General features: G+C 43.7%; 1 protein-coding gene across 2 annotated transcripts in view; it reads right to left on the reverse strand.

Moving 5' to 3' along the window:
* BTBD11 (BTB domain containing 11) overlaps nt 1-15,651 on the reverse strand; it is a 333,614-nt gene that overhangs the window by 130,939 nt on the left and 187,024 nt on the right. For both annotated transcript variants that reach the window (XM_027541876.1, XM_027541875.1), the window contains exon 2: nt 3,141-3,290. In XM_027541876.1, coding sequence (XP_027397677.1) covers nt 3,141-3,290 — 150 coding nt within the window. The remainder of the gene's footprint in view (nt 1-3,140; nt 3,291-15,651) is intronic.

The raw sequence follows: 15,651 nt of genomic DNA on the forward strand, positions 1-15,651 counted from the left end.
CTCAGACCTGGAAGGAACAAAGGTCTGACTAACGTTCTGATATTATAGAGGCAGATACAGTCCACCCATATCATCTAGAAATACCCAGGCTTCCCCCAGAGACAGGGAGTCATGTCTAGTGATGAAAGCTCTGCCTGGAGAACTGGATTCAATTTCAACTCATCAACTCACAGGTGTGGTTGATCTTAGACAAGTTATTTATCCCTTCTTACCTTCATTCCCACATCTATGTGGATAATAATGGTTACATTGGAAGTAGCTCATGTAGATTTTTCATAGTTCCCTAGATTAACATCTATTATTGTTGGCTATTAAGAAGGCTATAGTCAGGGGCTCTGCCCTCAACCCTGAGCAGCCTAGTTCAAGAAGAGCAGGGACAGCTGGGAACAAACTCTCTCCATCCCACCATTGCTGGAACAACAGTGGTTTCTGGAATCCGCACGGGCAGAGTAACCTTTGAATATGAAGAACAGCTCTCTATGTACACAGACAGGGCAAGGCTGTATTGATTCAGACCATAGAGCAAGTCAGTCTAAATTACAGTCAGATCAGAAAAGAAGGCAATTTTATTACTTTCCATCGCCGACGTGGCTTATCAACATGCCTCTGCACACACATTCTACGGGGCTGACTTAATGAATGGAGGGAACCTATTCATAATTAGCAGCACCTATTTGTGTGCCAACAATTCATATGCGAAAGTCAATATTCAACAGCAACGACAGCATTTAATTTACAGAACAAATTGTCCTTAAAAACAATTTACGTGGCAAGCTGCTCCTGCGGACTGCCTGCTTAGGTAAAATGCAGATTTGTTTAGCAAATCCTTTTCTTCAAGAGAAGCACTGGAATTGAGCGGAGCTCCAGCCCAGGTGCTAGGAGGGGCCCTTAAAATACTTCAGGACATACCTTTGAGACCCCAGAGGAGAACGTGTGGGGGCCTCTTCCAAGGTGGCACCCATGTAGACATGATCCAACCCTGTAGCCAGAATCGGCCTTTCCAAGGTCATGGGCATGTCTTGGAAATTGGTGGAGTTCCAAACAAAACGGCATTTCTTCTTTGAGATGTTTCCCCAAGGGATCTGCTTGGACCAGCTACATCTGAATCTCTGGGGGGGCTATTAAAATGTAGACCTTTCCTTTTCCCGTTCCAACTGTTGCAGATATCTCAAAATATCATTCACACACATCACCACCTCAAAATAATAGGTCATCAGAGTTGCTGCTAGATCTTGTTTTATAATGTTCTAATAAAAACATATAATGACTATATCACAGTTTAGCTAAGATATATTGATAACTGTCTTTTAATATAATTAGCTTCCTTTACAAACTGGTACACTTTATTTCATGCATTTAAAAATACTGTTCTAAGGCAGGGTCCACAGGCTTCATCAGGCTGCCAAAGGGGTCCACAGAATCCTTAAGTTTAAGAACAATCATACAGCTGACCAGTGGCTGGAAGACCCTGTAATCAAAGGCATCTCATGACTTTGGCGATTTGATGGGAATTTCCAAATTCAGGTGCCAAGAAAGTAGCTCCAGTGAACATAAGGAGCCCCTTCAGCTCGAATCAGCGACTGCTTCCCTTTGCAGAGGTGCAAGCCATGTACTCAAGGTAGGATGACTGTCCTGGGTATACAGGGAATTCTTGGGAAGAGGTACAAGTTGCTTTATGAGTCCTTAAGTCTTTTATAGTTCAGAATTTTCTAGAATTTCACACTACCTCATACTTTAACATACTCTAGCATTTCTGTGATCATTACTCTAGTTCCATCTGGAGCTAACACACAGCTGTGTCATTTGACAATCAATTGGATCATAAGTAAATACAGATTTATATTCCTCTGGTTGGCCAGACTCAGCCCAGACCTAAATTAGGAGGTGTAGAAGCACAGCAATCGTTACTCAAACTTGGGAAACCCCAGCCTTCTTCTCTCCACCTTTCTGCCCCTTCTCTCCCTCTCTTCCCATCCCTCTCTTTGTCTCTGTCTCTCCCTTTTTTCATATTTCCCAAGGACTGACTATGTGCCAAGCAGTATTCATGGTGCTGAGGTTACAACAGTGAACAAAACAAATATCTCTTCTCTCTGTGAGAACATATTCTAATAGCAGGAAACAGATAGTTTAAAAAAATGAGTCAACTATTGAGGGTGTCTGGGGGAAGGAGGGAGGGGAATGATTGCTAATGGCTATCAGGTTTCTTGTTGGGGTGATGAAAATGTCCTAAAATTGATTGTGGTTATGGTTGCATAACTTGGAATTACACTAAAAGCCATTGAATGATGATATACTTTAAGTAGGTGAACAGGATATAAATTATATCTCAGTGGACTTGTTACTGAAAAACAAAAAGAAATATTGAGCATGTCATAGGGTAATAGCTGAGAAGAAAGGTAAAGCAGTGAAGAGGGAACAGAGTTCTTAGGGTGTTATAATTTTACATAGGGTGGTCAGGGAAAACTTCATTAAGGGATAACATTTGGGTGAGGACTTGAAGGTAATAAGGAAATAAGCTATGTGGATATCTGGAGGATGAGAGTGGTTTATACAGAGGGAACAGTATGTGCAAAGGCCCTGAGGTATGTCTGCTATGTTCAAGAGGTACCAGTGTGACTGAGTTCAGCAGGCCTGGGGAGGAAGTGGAGGAAGATGTCTGAGGGATACAGGTGGGGAGCCTGGATGAAATTTTGAGGATTTGGGCTTTTCCTGTGGATCAGATGGTAAGCCAGTGGAGGATTCTGAACAGACGTGGTCCCGTTGTGGAAATCAACAGTCTTTACAGCATTTACCGTAAATGTAGTGCTAGGGACTAGGGTGCGAGGGACTGCAGAGACCTCCCTGGTGGGTGTCAGCTTGTTGAATTACCACAACTACATTCTAAGTGAAGTATTACCATATTCTCTGTTTTATAAAAAAGGAAATGGAGGCTTAGAAAAGGGTAGGAGGCTGACCTCCATCAGAGGCAGTCTTTACCAGTCTACCTGACTCCAGAGCCCTCGCCTTCACCACGGCCATCACTGACCTGTGTACGTAGCGGGTGCTTAATAAAAGGAGCCACCAGATAGGTTACAGAACACTGCCCTGAGCACAGTCAGCCCCTTGGGCACAGAGTAGGCAGAGAACCAGCATCCACTTACTCAGTTCTGCGATGCTGCCGACGCGGGTGGCCAGCAAGGACTGCTCGATGGTCCTCAGCTCGGACTGGCTAAACATGGGCAGCTCTCCCGGCTTGCTGGTCCGCTGCGGGTCCCGGTGAAGGTTCAGGCTGTCTGGCAGGCAGAGCACTCCTGCAGGTGGTGGGAACAGAGGGTGAAAGGAAAACAGATTGTTATTTTTCTGCTACCCAAAGGAGGGGTGCAAAACCCCTCAAACCCCATACACAGCCTCAAACCACACCAGAGTTGGTAATGCAAAGGAAACATGGGAACCAAGGCTCTGCATCCTCTTGGAAATGATGTCTAGGTCTTTCCAAAGGTCTCCTGATTTAACAAACATCCTTCTGTATGTGCACATGCCCAAAGGACACAGAAGAAAATCATTTCCTCAGAACTGGCAGGGACCCCACCTGTGCAGAGACTCAGTGGGGTCTCAGAGACTCAGACCACCTCTTGAGAACTCAGTGGTCATGGTCCCACCAGCCTTCCCGAGGCAGCTGCCACCCCAAGCGCCCTGGAAGACATCTCTCCTGGCAGTCCTCTGAGGGCTCGCTTTACTTCCCCAGCAAATTCCACTCTGGGTGGTTGGGCTGTTATCTGTCAGACAAAGCTCTGACTTTCTCCATAGAGCTGTATTTCAGGAGCTAAAAAGTCCCCACGGGCTTTTGTAGCTTGTATGGTGAATACCCATGGGAGATCCCTGGAGTCCAATTATTTTTATCCCGTCCTTTCCATTCCATGATCATTTAGTGAGAACCTGAGAACTTACTTCGATTAACTACTCAGAAATATTCACTGTTCCTGTCATCACCACAGCCTCCATAGGCAGAGTGTGCTTTCTTGCTCCTTGACTTTTGGTTTCACAAACTTTGGCTAAAGGTATGTTAAGAGATATGATGGAACCAAACGTCTGAAAAGCACCTGTGCAGTTGAACTTGCTCTTTTGCGCTTTTGCATTGTCATGAGAAAAACACACCCTGCTTAGCCTGCTGGTGTAAGGAAGGTGAGAGACCCACAGAGCCGATCCAGTATAATCTGTAGCTTGGAGCTGCCCCACAAAAGCAAGTGTTAATTTAATATGCCATTGAGATACCCAGGGTTGTTTGTTACTCAGTATCATTATGGTGATGACTAACAGATACACCTGCTGTATGTCAATCACAGAGGAGACAACGAATGAGGCAGGCATGTGTTGTCCTGCATTAGGGACTGAGGATATGGTGATAGACAGGCTACACCTACTCCAGTTCTCAATGGGCTCACAGTCTAAGTGAAGGAGATGGACTATTATACACATAACCACAAAGCCATACCATACATGCTCTATGGTAAGAGAAGATGAGAAGATTAGCAGGGACCTGAACAAAAGTAGTTGTCAATAAGTTGGAAGCATTTATTGACTGCCAACAGTAGTCCCAATTCTGCTAGGCATTTTGGAAATGCAAAAGAAGCAGAAGATGTATTCAAGAATAAACTCACTGGAGAAACAAGACTGCCAATGACAAAACAGCTGGAGTACAATGAAGCAGTATCAACACACAGGTGCGGAATTATTTAAACCAACTGTCAGGGCGAGGGGACAGACAGAAGGCAAAGGTCAAAACTCAAGTCTACTCCTCGCCCTGTTTGAACCACAAATGCCCAGCAAACAAAGACTCCTCCTCTTCTGCCCCCTGCTGCATAATTAGTGGCTCCAGCCACACTGACCTAGTCACTCGTCTTGAATATTTTACTTTCATACCTAACAAGCTGACACAGTGGAGAAGGCAACCATAACAGATTTTTTTGAGTAATAAATAAATGGATAAAGAGTACAAATGACCATTAGAGTTTAATGTTCTTATAATTAGGAAATTGGTCAAATGAGTTTCTGAGATTGTTTTCTAACTATTGTTTTTCAAAAATCTTAGACTCAATAAGAATATATTTTATATCACAACCCAGTACACACAGCCTTCCCAGGTGGCTCCGTGGTAAAGAATCTGTCTGCTAAGCAGGAGACGTGGGTTCAATCTCTGGGTCAGGAAGATCCCCTGGAGAAGGAAATGGCAACCCATTCCAGTATTCTTGCTTGAAAATCCCAAGAACAGAGGAGCTTAGCGGGCTACAGTCCATGGGGTCATAAAAGGGTCAGATACAACTCAGCATCTACACCACCACCACCAATACACACACACAAACACACACGCACCATCACCACCACCACTACTACACCCAATTCTCTTGTTTTCCATGAAGAAAAATCACGGAAATAATATTAATCCTTACTATGTATGAGGCATGCCCCATTTTTTTTCTTTTCACTTCGTTTCTATCTTACCAATAAAAAATCCTGAGTGTAGCACCAAAAGTGATCTCATGGCCCGCTAGTGGGTCGTGACTAGCAATTTGAAAAACTCTGTGAGCCAGGCTGGTTCACACCTTGACATTAACTGGACAATACAGATTGCTGATTTATTGGATACTACTTAGCACTGGGCTGGGCTCCACATCGGCGACTATAGAGAAGGTTGAGAGGTGATCCCCACACTTCAGGGACCCCCATCTTTTCAGGAAAGGCAAAATCTTCACAGAAATGCCCGTGATGTAAGGCTGGCCTCCTGCCTGTCCTTTTCCTTTAACACCTGAGTCATCCCCCAATCACCCCAGGCAGGGACGCCCTGAGTCATCCTCGGTTCCTCCTGTTTGCTCACCTGCCCAGACATTTGGTCAGAGGTCAAGTAGCCATTGCCATGGCAACGAATGCTGGGCCAACCCTTCATCTGATGCCTCTGAAGTTCCTGACTCTAATTCAGAGATTTACCACTCTTAAAAGTGCATATGGCAAATGATAGCAGGTGACCATGACCCAGTGGGACAAGTGACCCAAGGTTCAGGGGATGAGGCCCTCTGTTGGGGGAGGGGGTAGTAGTCAGGGGGCTTCACAGTAAAGGAGACCTGGGAGTGAGCCCTGACTGTCAGGGAGGATGACATTCTCTAATGAACAATACAAAAGGCCCTGACATGTACTCACAGGTTTGCTTTCTTGGTAATAGCATTATACACAGCAAGTTCTTATCCCAGGCTGGCATCTGAAACATTGCTTCACACATGGGTTGATGTACAAGCAAATGTGCCTCAAATGTGACTCCAGACTTGGAATCTGGAACCCAGGGCATCAGTCTTGGCTCTACCACTTTCTACCCATGTTTAACTTTGGGCAGGTCAGAGAACCTCTCTGGACCTCAGTTTCCTCTTCTGTGAAATGGGAGTGATAAGAATGCTGAGGGTGGGAGATGAAATGAGACCATGTGTAGTAAAGTACTTTGCACGTGCTGAGCAATAGTACATGCTTGACATATGTTAACTGAGATGAAAATTGGTCAACGTGTATAAACGCAACTTTGAACTGCCTTATGCTTCATCATAAGAATAAATAATTTCCCTCAGAATTATTCATCCTTCCTTTAGAGCATTATGAAATTTAAATGTGAAAATATAATTATTCAAAGAAGCTTTGAAAGCTAGAGTACTAGGACTTGAGAAATCTATAATTGATCTATTATGCAAAGATTATATACCAGGGTTTTCCTTTTTTTCTTTTGTTTTGACGACTCTGTATGGGGTACACACATAAACTAGAGTTATTTTTTTGTGTATAAAAATCAACTAGGTCATTAAGAAGGTCCCAGCTGCATATTTTAGTGCCAGATACAGGCTTGAGTGTTTTGGAATACTCATCAGTTTCTGTTATTGGAGTCAAGGACAGTCGCAGCCTGGTGACTGACCCAAGTTTCAAAACAGGGGAGACCTAAGGTTCAAATATGACTTTGGATCTAAAGGAATATGGTCACCTTGGAGAGCAGGTGACCATTGGGGAGTGGCTACTGTGTTGAAGGGGTCACCGTCTTACTGAAATCTATCACTGTGGAGTGGGTTATACATTTGTCTAAGGGGAAATCCATTCACATTTTCAAAGGGGTTGGCAAGTGCTAAAAGATGATTAACCAGTGTCTTTGAATGTCCACATTTCCAGCCATAACCAACCTGGGACTGACTAACCATGGGGAGGCCAGAGGCCAGAGACAGGCTTCAGTCCTGCCCCAGTCCCCTGGGCAACCTGGACAAAGCACTTCCCAGACCTTCAGTCAGCTTCCATGTCTGCAAAGAGGGGTTAAAGTAGCCACATCATCAGTTTATTGTGTTGATTCAAGAAAAGAAATATTTAAGGCCTCCAACCTATAGCAAGTGCCTAACTGAATGGCCTCTTCCCACAATGTGCAGCTTTGTTTATCTAATGTCTGGATTCAAATAGTCTTGCAGATCATCCTTCCACAATCCTGTGTGACTGGAGACAGACAACTTTTTAGTTAGGTCATTTAGGATAGAAAATATGAGAACCACTCCTCTGGGTGGGCCCCTGGACCAACCACTGATCTGGCATTCTGTCTCCGCTGGCGGCGATCCAGGCAGTTCTGTCTCCCTAAATGCCTACCTCTATAGGATGGTATAGAGGTATACATACCAGGCAAATACAACACCCTGCCATCCTTTCCCTCCACTCAGCTCTTCTCTGTGTCTCCATTCTATCATTGGATCAGGATGCTATTTACCCACCAAGAGAAAACCAAATAAGACAACCATCAGCACTCATCCAATCTCCCCTTGATGTGATGATGGTGATGGGAGACAAGGGGGCTACGCAAGGTCTTGGCATCCTGGACCCAGGCTTGGGTTCTGCCTTGTCTGTCTCTGGCTGTGAGAAGGAGACAGACTGTCCTGTGTTCTGCCTGCCAAGCTAAGCCTTGTTTTCTGCTAGGTTGTCCCCAGAATTTAAAGTGGAGGGTCCTGGCACCAGTCCCAGCTTTAAAAAATGGGAAGGAAGCAGCTGGGGTGCAGCACACCAGGCCTCAAACTGGCACTGGACAGACCTGGCTGGGTTCAGATTCCTGCCTCACCGTCTCCCAGCTGTGAGGCCTGGGACTTGTGACCCGGCTCCTCTGAGCCTCTGTTTCTCCCTCTGAAACTTGTTTGATGCTATCTACCTCCTAGTGTGCTTGGGAGGCCATAATGGGATAATCTACATGGACAACCTGTCACAGGAAAGGGGGTCGATAAATGTTTGTTAATAATCCAAGTGAAGTTCTTTGAAGGGAAAGATTTAGGAATTCAATAACACGCTGCTAGAGGGCTTTCTTCTACTGTTTAATTTATTAAGAAATAAGGTAGGAAGTTATCAGATTTTTAAAAATGTTTGCACAATAGGCTTGGAAACTCCTTTTTATTTTAAGAAATTTGGCAGTGGGAAACAAATTCATGGCTGGCTTGGTGAGCACATACATCTGTGAGAGGCATGCCATATTCCAATTAGGATACACCCAGACCACAGTTTATTTTTCCCCCATTATGAATTACATTCAGTGGGAAAAGCTCTTAGGAAGTCTGAAGCTAAACCATCAAAAGAAACAAGAGGTAGAAAACACAAAGATGGAGAATTTTCAGAAATGAGTTCAATAACATGCTGGTCCTTGGCAGCTGAAGTGCCCAGGGGGAATAAGCATGCTGACCTTAAAAGAACATGAAGATATCTATAGAACTACCATATGACCCAGAAATCCCACTACTGGACATACACCCTGAAAGTGAAAGTGTTAGTCGCTCAGTCATGTCCCACTCTTTGCAGCCTCATGGACTGCAGCCCACAAGGTTCCTCTATCCATGGGATTTTCCAGGCATGAATACTGGAGTGGGTTGCCATTTCCTTCTCCAGAGGATCTTCCTGACCCAGGGTTCAAACTCGCATCTCCTGTGTCTCCTGTGTTGCAGGCAGATTCTTTACCCACTAAGCCATTGAAAATCATAATTCAAAAGGACACATGTACGTCAGTGTTCATTGTAGCACTATTTACAATAGTCAGACATAGAGACAACCTAAATAACCAAAGACAGATGAATGGATAAAAAAGATGTGGTACATAGATACACTGGAATATAACTCAGCCATTGAAAGGAATGAAATTGGGTCATCTGCAGAAATGTGGATGGACCTAGGGTTTGTCATACAAAGTGAAATAAGTCAGAAAGAGAAAAACAAATATCATATATTAAAGCATATATGTGGACTCTAGAAACATGGTACAGATGAACCTACTTGCAGGGCAGGAATAGAGACAGACGTAGAGATGGACATGTGGACACTGTGGGGAAGGGGAGGGAGGGATAAACTGAGAGGTTAGAATTTATATATATATATGTGTGTGTGTGTGTGTGTGTGTGTGTGTGTGTGTGTAGTGATTCCCTGGTGGCTCAGACGGTAAAGCGTCTGCCCACAATGCGGGAGACCTGGGTTCAATATCTGGGTTGGGAAGATCCCCTGGAGAAGGAAATGGCACCCCACTCCAGTACTCTTGCCTAGAAAATTTCATGGATGGAGGAGCCTGGTGGGCTACAGTCCATGGGGTCACAAAGAGTCGGACACGACTGAGCAACTTCACGAGATACACACACACACACACACACTACTGCTGCTGCTGCTGCTAAGTCGCTTCAGTAGTGTCCGACTCTGTGTGACCCCATAGACGGCAGCCCACCAGGCTCCCCTGTCCCTGGGATTCTCCAGGCAAGAATACTGGAATGGGTTGCCATTTCCTTCTCCAATGCATGAAAGTGAAAAGTGAAAGGGAAGTTGCTCAGTCGTGTCCGACTCTTCGAGACCCCATGGACTGCAGCCTACCAGGCTCCTCCGTCCATGGGATTTTCCAGGCAAGAATACTGGAGTGGGGTGCCATCGCCTTCTCCGATATACATACTACTGTGCATAAAATATGTAACTAGTGGGAATCTGCTGTATAACACAGAGAGCTCAGCTCAATGCACTGTGAAGACCTAGATGGGTGGGATGGGGGTGGGTAGGAGTCAAGTACAAGAGAGAGGGGATATATGTACACATATAGCTGATTCACTTCATTGTACAGCAGAAACTAATACAACATTGTAAAGCAATTATACTCCAATAAGAAACAAAATAAAAATAAATAAAATAAAACAAAAAAAACTAAAAGACTATGAAGGTATCTATGGATCATTTATTCATTCACCAACACTAAGCACCACAGACAGCAGGACACATTTCTGTTCTCAAAGGCTCCTGGTGGGCAAGGGAGACAGACCCCTCCACCAACTGAATCACTATGGGAGAAACAGCAGAGCAGAGGCATGCGTGAGGTCCTCATGGATCACGGTGGGTGAGTCAAGTTGGCCTGGAAGTGTCAGGGCAACTTCCCAGGGCAGCTTAGGAGACCTGAGGAAGCAGACATCTTATGGCAAAGTTGAAAGAGTGTGGATTCTGGAGCCTGAATGAATGCTCAGGTTGAATTGCACCAGTGGTACTTCAGAGCAACGTCACCTAGGGATGCTATTTAGCTTTCCTGTATCTCCGTTTCCTTGTGAATAGTATGGGAATGGTCACTGTATAATATGCTCCTAAGGCCACTGGAAGATCAAATGAGTTAATGCATGTAAATCTTGGACCCTATACATAGCTCAACAAAGGTGATGATGATGATGAAGATAATGTTGGTGATTAGAGAAGGACATTCCAAGGAAGCGCAAAGGCCCAGGGTATGTGCTCTGCCCACAAGAGTGGTTGGAACAGAGGGTACATGATTGGCACAGAGGGTGCAGAAGTTGGGGGAAGGGGCAGGATCGGGTAGTAGGGGCAGACCATGGAGGGCATTGGGCCAAAAAAAGTTTGTTCTTAAAAACGAAACTTTTACCTTCCAGCTAGCCTGTTTCTCTCTCTTTGCTTTTCTTAGGCAAAATTCTAGGAAGAGTGGTCAATACCCACTATGCCCACTTCTTCCTCTCCCTTATTATCTCTACACCTACTACCTACCTTTTGATGGATGCCCAGCAAATTCATGTTCATCCTTCAAGGCCCAATTCAGAAGTCACTTCTGAGACCCCAAGACTAAAGAAGTTTCTATTCTTAGAAAGCTCTTAGCCCAGAGAGGAAGATCTGTGAGCTGTGGAAAGGTCCAGATTTAGGAGACAATCTGGCTCCTGGGACCACAGACTGTGGCCATTTGGAAGTTCTCTGAAAAGCATCTGTCTTCTTTGTTCCCCTACACAGCAGTGACACGTGTGGGCACAGAGTCATGTGGTGGTAATAACCCAGCGAGGTAATAACCCCAAGTGGGTAATAACCCAGTCCTGGGTGTGACAGACAGGGAACTTGTGTGTTAGAGTGTTTGAGTTAAAAACTAGTCTTTGACATTTCAATTAACACATGGCAACAGACCAGAGTAAAATAATGAGGAGGCAGCTTTGTGGACAAGGGAGGCTTTCCTGCTGTACATCAAGGTGGCCATTCTGCTTCCTCTTGAATACTTATAATTCAAATGCATTCATCAATCATTCATTTATCCATACATCCATCCAAACTTCCACTTTGATTATGGATCATCCTTTAATTAATTAAAGGGTAATTAATTAATTATTTTTTGAGCATCTACTATCCAATGCATTGTGTATTGGACGTATCCAATACAACGAATACAATGGGGATACAGAAGGAAACAATACGGAGTAGTTGCTCTCTTGGAGCTTAACTTCCATTGATCTATTTACTTATCCACCCACCTAACCTCCCTCTCTCCCATCCATCTATCCATTTCCCCACCCCTCCATTCCTCCATTCAGCCATCCCACATAATGTGTCAGACTGAGGCTATAACGAAAAGACACAGATCCTCTCCTTAAGAAATTCATAATCTAGTGGGATAAGTACACATGCTTATGAGTGTACTTATGTACAGGAGCGGTAAGAGAAGCTCGTACATGCTACACTAATGGCACACATAGAAATTGGGTAGTCTACCTAAGTGGCGTTGACAGGAAAGGATTCACGGATGAACTGTCCTAGGATCAGTACCAAAAGATGAGGCGAGGTTTACTAGGTGAATGGGATGGCTGTGGGGAAGAGAAAGGTGTAGGAAAGGGCAAAACAGAGGGAGCAGTGAAAGCCAAAGCACAGAGGCAAGAAAACTGATGTGTTGAAGGGACTGTAATATGCTCTTTTTATACATTATTGGATCTGATGTGCAAATATTTTGTTCAAGATTGTTGCATCTACGTTCACAAGAGATACGCATCTGTAGTTTTCTTGTAGTATTGTTGTCTGGTTTTGGTATTTAGAGTAATGCAGACTCATCAAATGCACAGAACGAGTTAGGAAGGATTCCTTTTGCTTTCGTTTTCTGAAAGTGGTTGTTTTGTTGTGGTCAGTTGCTCAGTCATGTCTGACTCTTTGCCACCTCATGGACTGCAGCCCACCAGGCTCCTCTGCCCATGGAACTTTCCAGGCAAGAGTGCTAGAGTGGGTTGCCATTTCCTCCTCCAGGGGATCTTCCTACCCAGGGATCGAACCCAAGTCTTCCACACTGCAGGTGGATGGGGGCTCTTTACCACTGAGCCACCAGGAAAGTGCAAAAGTGGTTGTAGAGAACTGGTAAAATTTCTTCCTTAAATGTTTGGTAGAGTTCACTTGGAGAAGGCAATGGCACCCCACTCCAGTACTCTTGCCTGGAAAATCCCATGGATGGAGGAGCCTGGTAGGCTGCAGTCCATGGGGTCTCGAAGAGTCGGACATGACTGAGCGACTTCGCTTTCACTTTTCACTTTCATGCATTGGAGAAGGAAATGGCAACCTAAGAACCCAAGAACACTCCAGTGTTCTTGCCTGGAGAATCCCAGGGACGGGGGAGCCTGGTGGGCTGCCGTCTATGGGGTTGCACAGAGTCGGACACGACTGAAGCGACTTAGCAGCCGCAGCAGCAGCAGAGTTCACTACCTGGGCCTGATGCTTTCTGTTTTTAAAGGTTATCAGTTGTTGATTCAATTTCTTTAATAGATATAGGCCTCTTCAGAGTGTCTATTGCTTTTTTTTGGCTGTGCTGCATGGCTTGTGGGATCTTAGTTCCCTGACCAGAGATTGAACCCGAGCCCTTGGCAGCGAGAAACGTTAACTCCTGGACCACCAGGGAATTCCCCAGATTGTTGATTTCTTCTTGTTGTGAGCCTTGGGAGATTAAGTCTCTCAAGGAATTGGTACATTTCACCTAAGTTATCAAATTCGTGAGCACCAAGTTTTTCACAGTATTTCTTAAATGACCATGGGATTTATAGTGATGCTTCCTTCTTCATTTCAGTCATTTCTCTTTTTATTCTTAGTCTGGCTAGCGGCTCATCAATTTTATCAATCTTTTCAAAGAACCAGCTTTGGTTTCATTGATTTTCTCTATTGATTTCCTGTTCTTAATTGACTTCTGCTCTAATTCTTACTATTTCTTTTTGTTTGCTTTTGATTTAATTTGCTCTTCTCTTTTTAGTTTTCTAACACAAAAGCTTAGATTCTTGATTTTACATCTTTTTTTTTATAATTTTTTTTAAATTGGAGGATAATTGCTTTATAATATTGGGTTGTTTTCTGCCATATATCTTCTTTTTTAATACATGAATTTACTGCTATAAATGTCCCTGTAAGCACTGCTTTTTCTGCATCCCCAAAATTTTTATGTTGTGTTTTCACTTATTATTAGTTAAAAATATTTTTAAAACTTCTCTTGAGATTTTTTTCCTTTGGCCCAAGTGATATTCAGAAGTATGTTGCTTAACCTCCAAGTGTTTGGAATTTTCCAGCTATCTTTCTCCTATTGTTGTCTAGTTTAATCCTGTTGAGGTCTGAGAACAGACAGTGTATAATTTCTATTCTTTTGAAGTTGTTAAGGTGTGCTTCATGCCTCAGAATGTGGTCTATCTTGGTGAATGTTCCATGTGAGCTTGAGAAGGATTCTGTTGACGTTGAATGAAGTAGTCTATAGATTTCCATTATGTCCAGTTGATTGAAGGTGCTGAGTTCAACTCTGTCCTTACTGATTTTCTACCTGTTGGATCTGTCATTTCTGATAGAGGAATGTTAGTCTCCAACAATCAAAGTGGATTTATCTATTTCTCCTTTCAGTCCTATCAGTTTTTGCCTTTTCTTATTACAAGGTATGTTGAAGTTATTTCAAGCTGCTGCTTTCCCAGATTAATTTAAATTCAGAATCATTAAGTATCTGAAAATGGTTTAGTTAGTGCAGGTGATGACATTAGAAAAAGAAGGAAGGAACTGATAGGCAGCAGGAGTGGTAAGGCAGTATATATCCATTTAAGAGACCTCCTAGATTTATTTTCAGAGAAGGCAATGGCACCCCACTCCAGTACTCTTGCCTGGAAAATCCCATGGACGGGGGAGCCTGGTGGGCTGCAGTCCATGGGGTCGCTAAGAGTTGGACACGACTGAGCGACTTCACTTTCACACATCGGAGAAGGAAATGGCAACCCACTCCAGTGTTCTTGCCTGCAGAATCCCACGGACAGGGGAGCCTCGTGGGCTGCAGTCCATGGGGTCTCACAGAGTCGGACACGAATGAAGCAACTTAGCACCAGCAGCAGCAGCAGCAGATTTATTTTGAATATACAGCATGTGCCCAGCTGTGCCTTTCTCTGTTGCCAACTCTTCTGTTTTACTCTTTTTCACTGAGATTTCCTTAAAAAACATAAGTTGAATTAATAAATGAGGCCTGGGTAGAGTTCTTGATGGAAAAGAAAGATTAGTATGTTTTAAAGAAAGGTGTTAATGATACATTAGCACCCCACTGAGAATTTCTCCCTATTAGAGAAAGAACAGGGGCTGGAAAATGGATTTCACAGCAGCTGTCAGAACATTTTTATGCCAAGGACAAATATTCACAGGTTTGTCTTCCCCAGGATGTCTAGGAACCATTTCCAGGTAATTGCGAGGGTACCTTCTACAGTAGAAGTCTGTGCATTGGGCAAAATTCCATCTGGAAATCTCTTTCCAATGGAACTTCTGCAGAGTAAGAGCATGAAGATCATTTATATTCATAACAAAGGCCTCCAAGGCCTGTGAGATCCTGAATCACCCAAGAAAGATTAAATCATGTTCAACCGAGCTTTAGTGTTAAGTATATTTAATTGTATTCTAACTCTTCAAAGACTGATTATCTTTAATTAAATAGCCTGGTGACTACAGACTTATCACTTATTTGATATGATATAGTGAGGAACTATTCACTAGGATATTTAATAAGTTGAAATACCCTATGGCTGACCACACAGAATGACAGAGGTGTGTGTGTGTGTGTGTGTGTGTGTGTGTGTCTACAGGCATGGAAGAGATTAGGCCAACATTTTGAGAGCTGGCTAAATGGTGCTGTTAACATAGTGTAGATGTTAATGGCACATAAAAGCATAAATCTGCCATTTGCAGCCACGCATGTGTACGGTGATATAAATAACTAATAGGGCTTTCACAATCCATTGAAAATATAAAGATTACTAAATTGGCTTTTAAAAACATTAGAATCCCATTAGGCCAGAAACTCAGCAGCTGATTACAGAGCAAAATCAACCTCAAGAGGACTCTAAATTCTCATTTGTTGCTGCTGTT

The sequence above is a fragment of the Bos indicus x Bos taurus genome, chromosome 5 (genome assembly GCF_003369695.1).
Source record: "Bos indicus x Bos taurus breed Angus x Brahman F1 hybrid chromosome 5, Bos_hybrid_MaternalHap_v2.0, whole genome shotgun sequence".
In the NCBI taxonomy this organism is placed as follows: domain Eukaryota; kingdom Metazoa; phylum Chordata; class Mammalia; order Artiodactyla; family Bovidae; genus Bos; species Bos indicus x Bos taurus.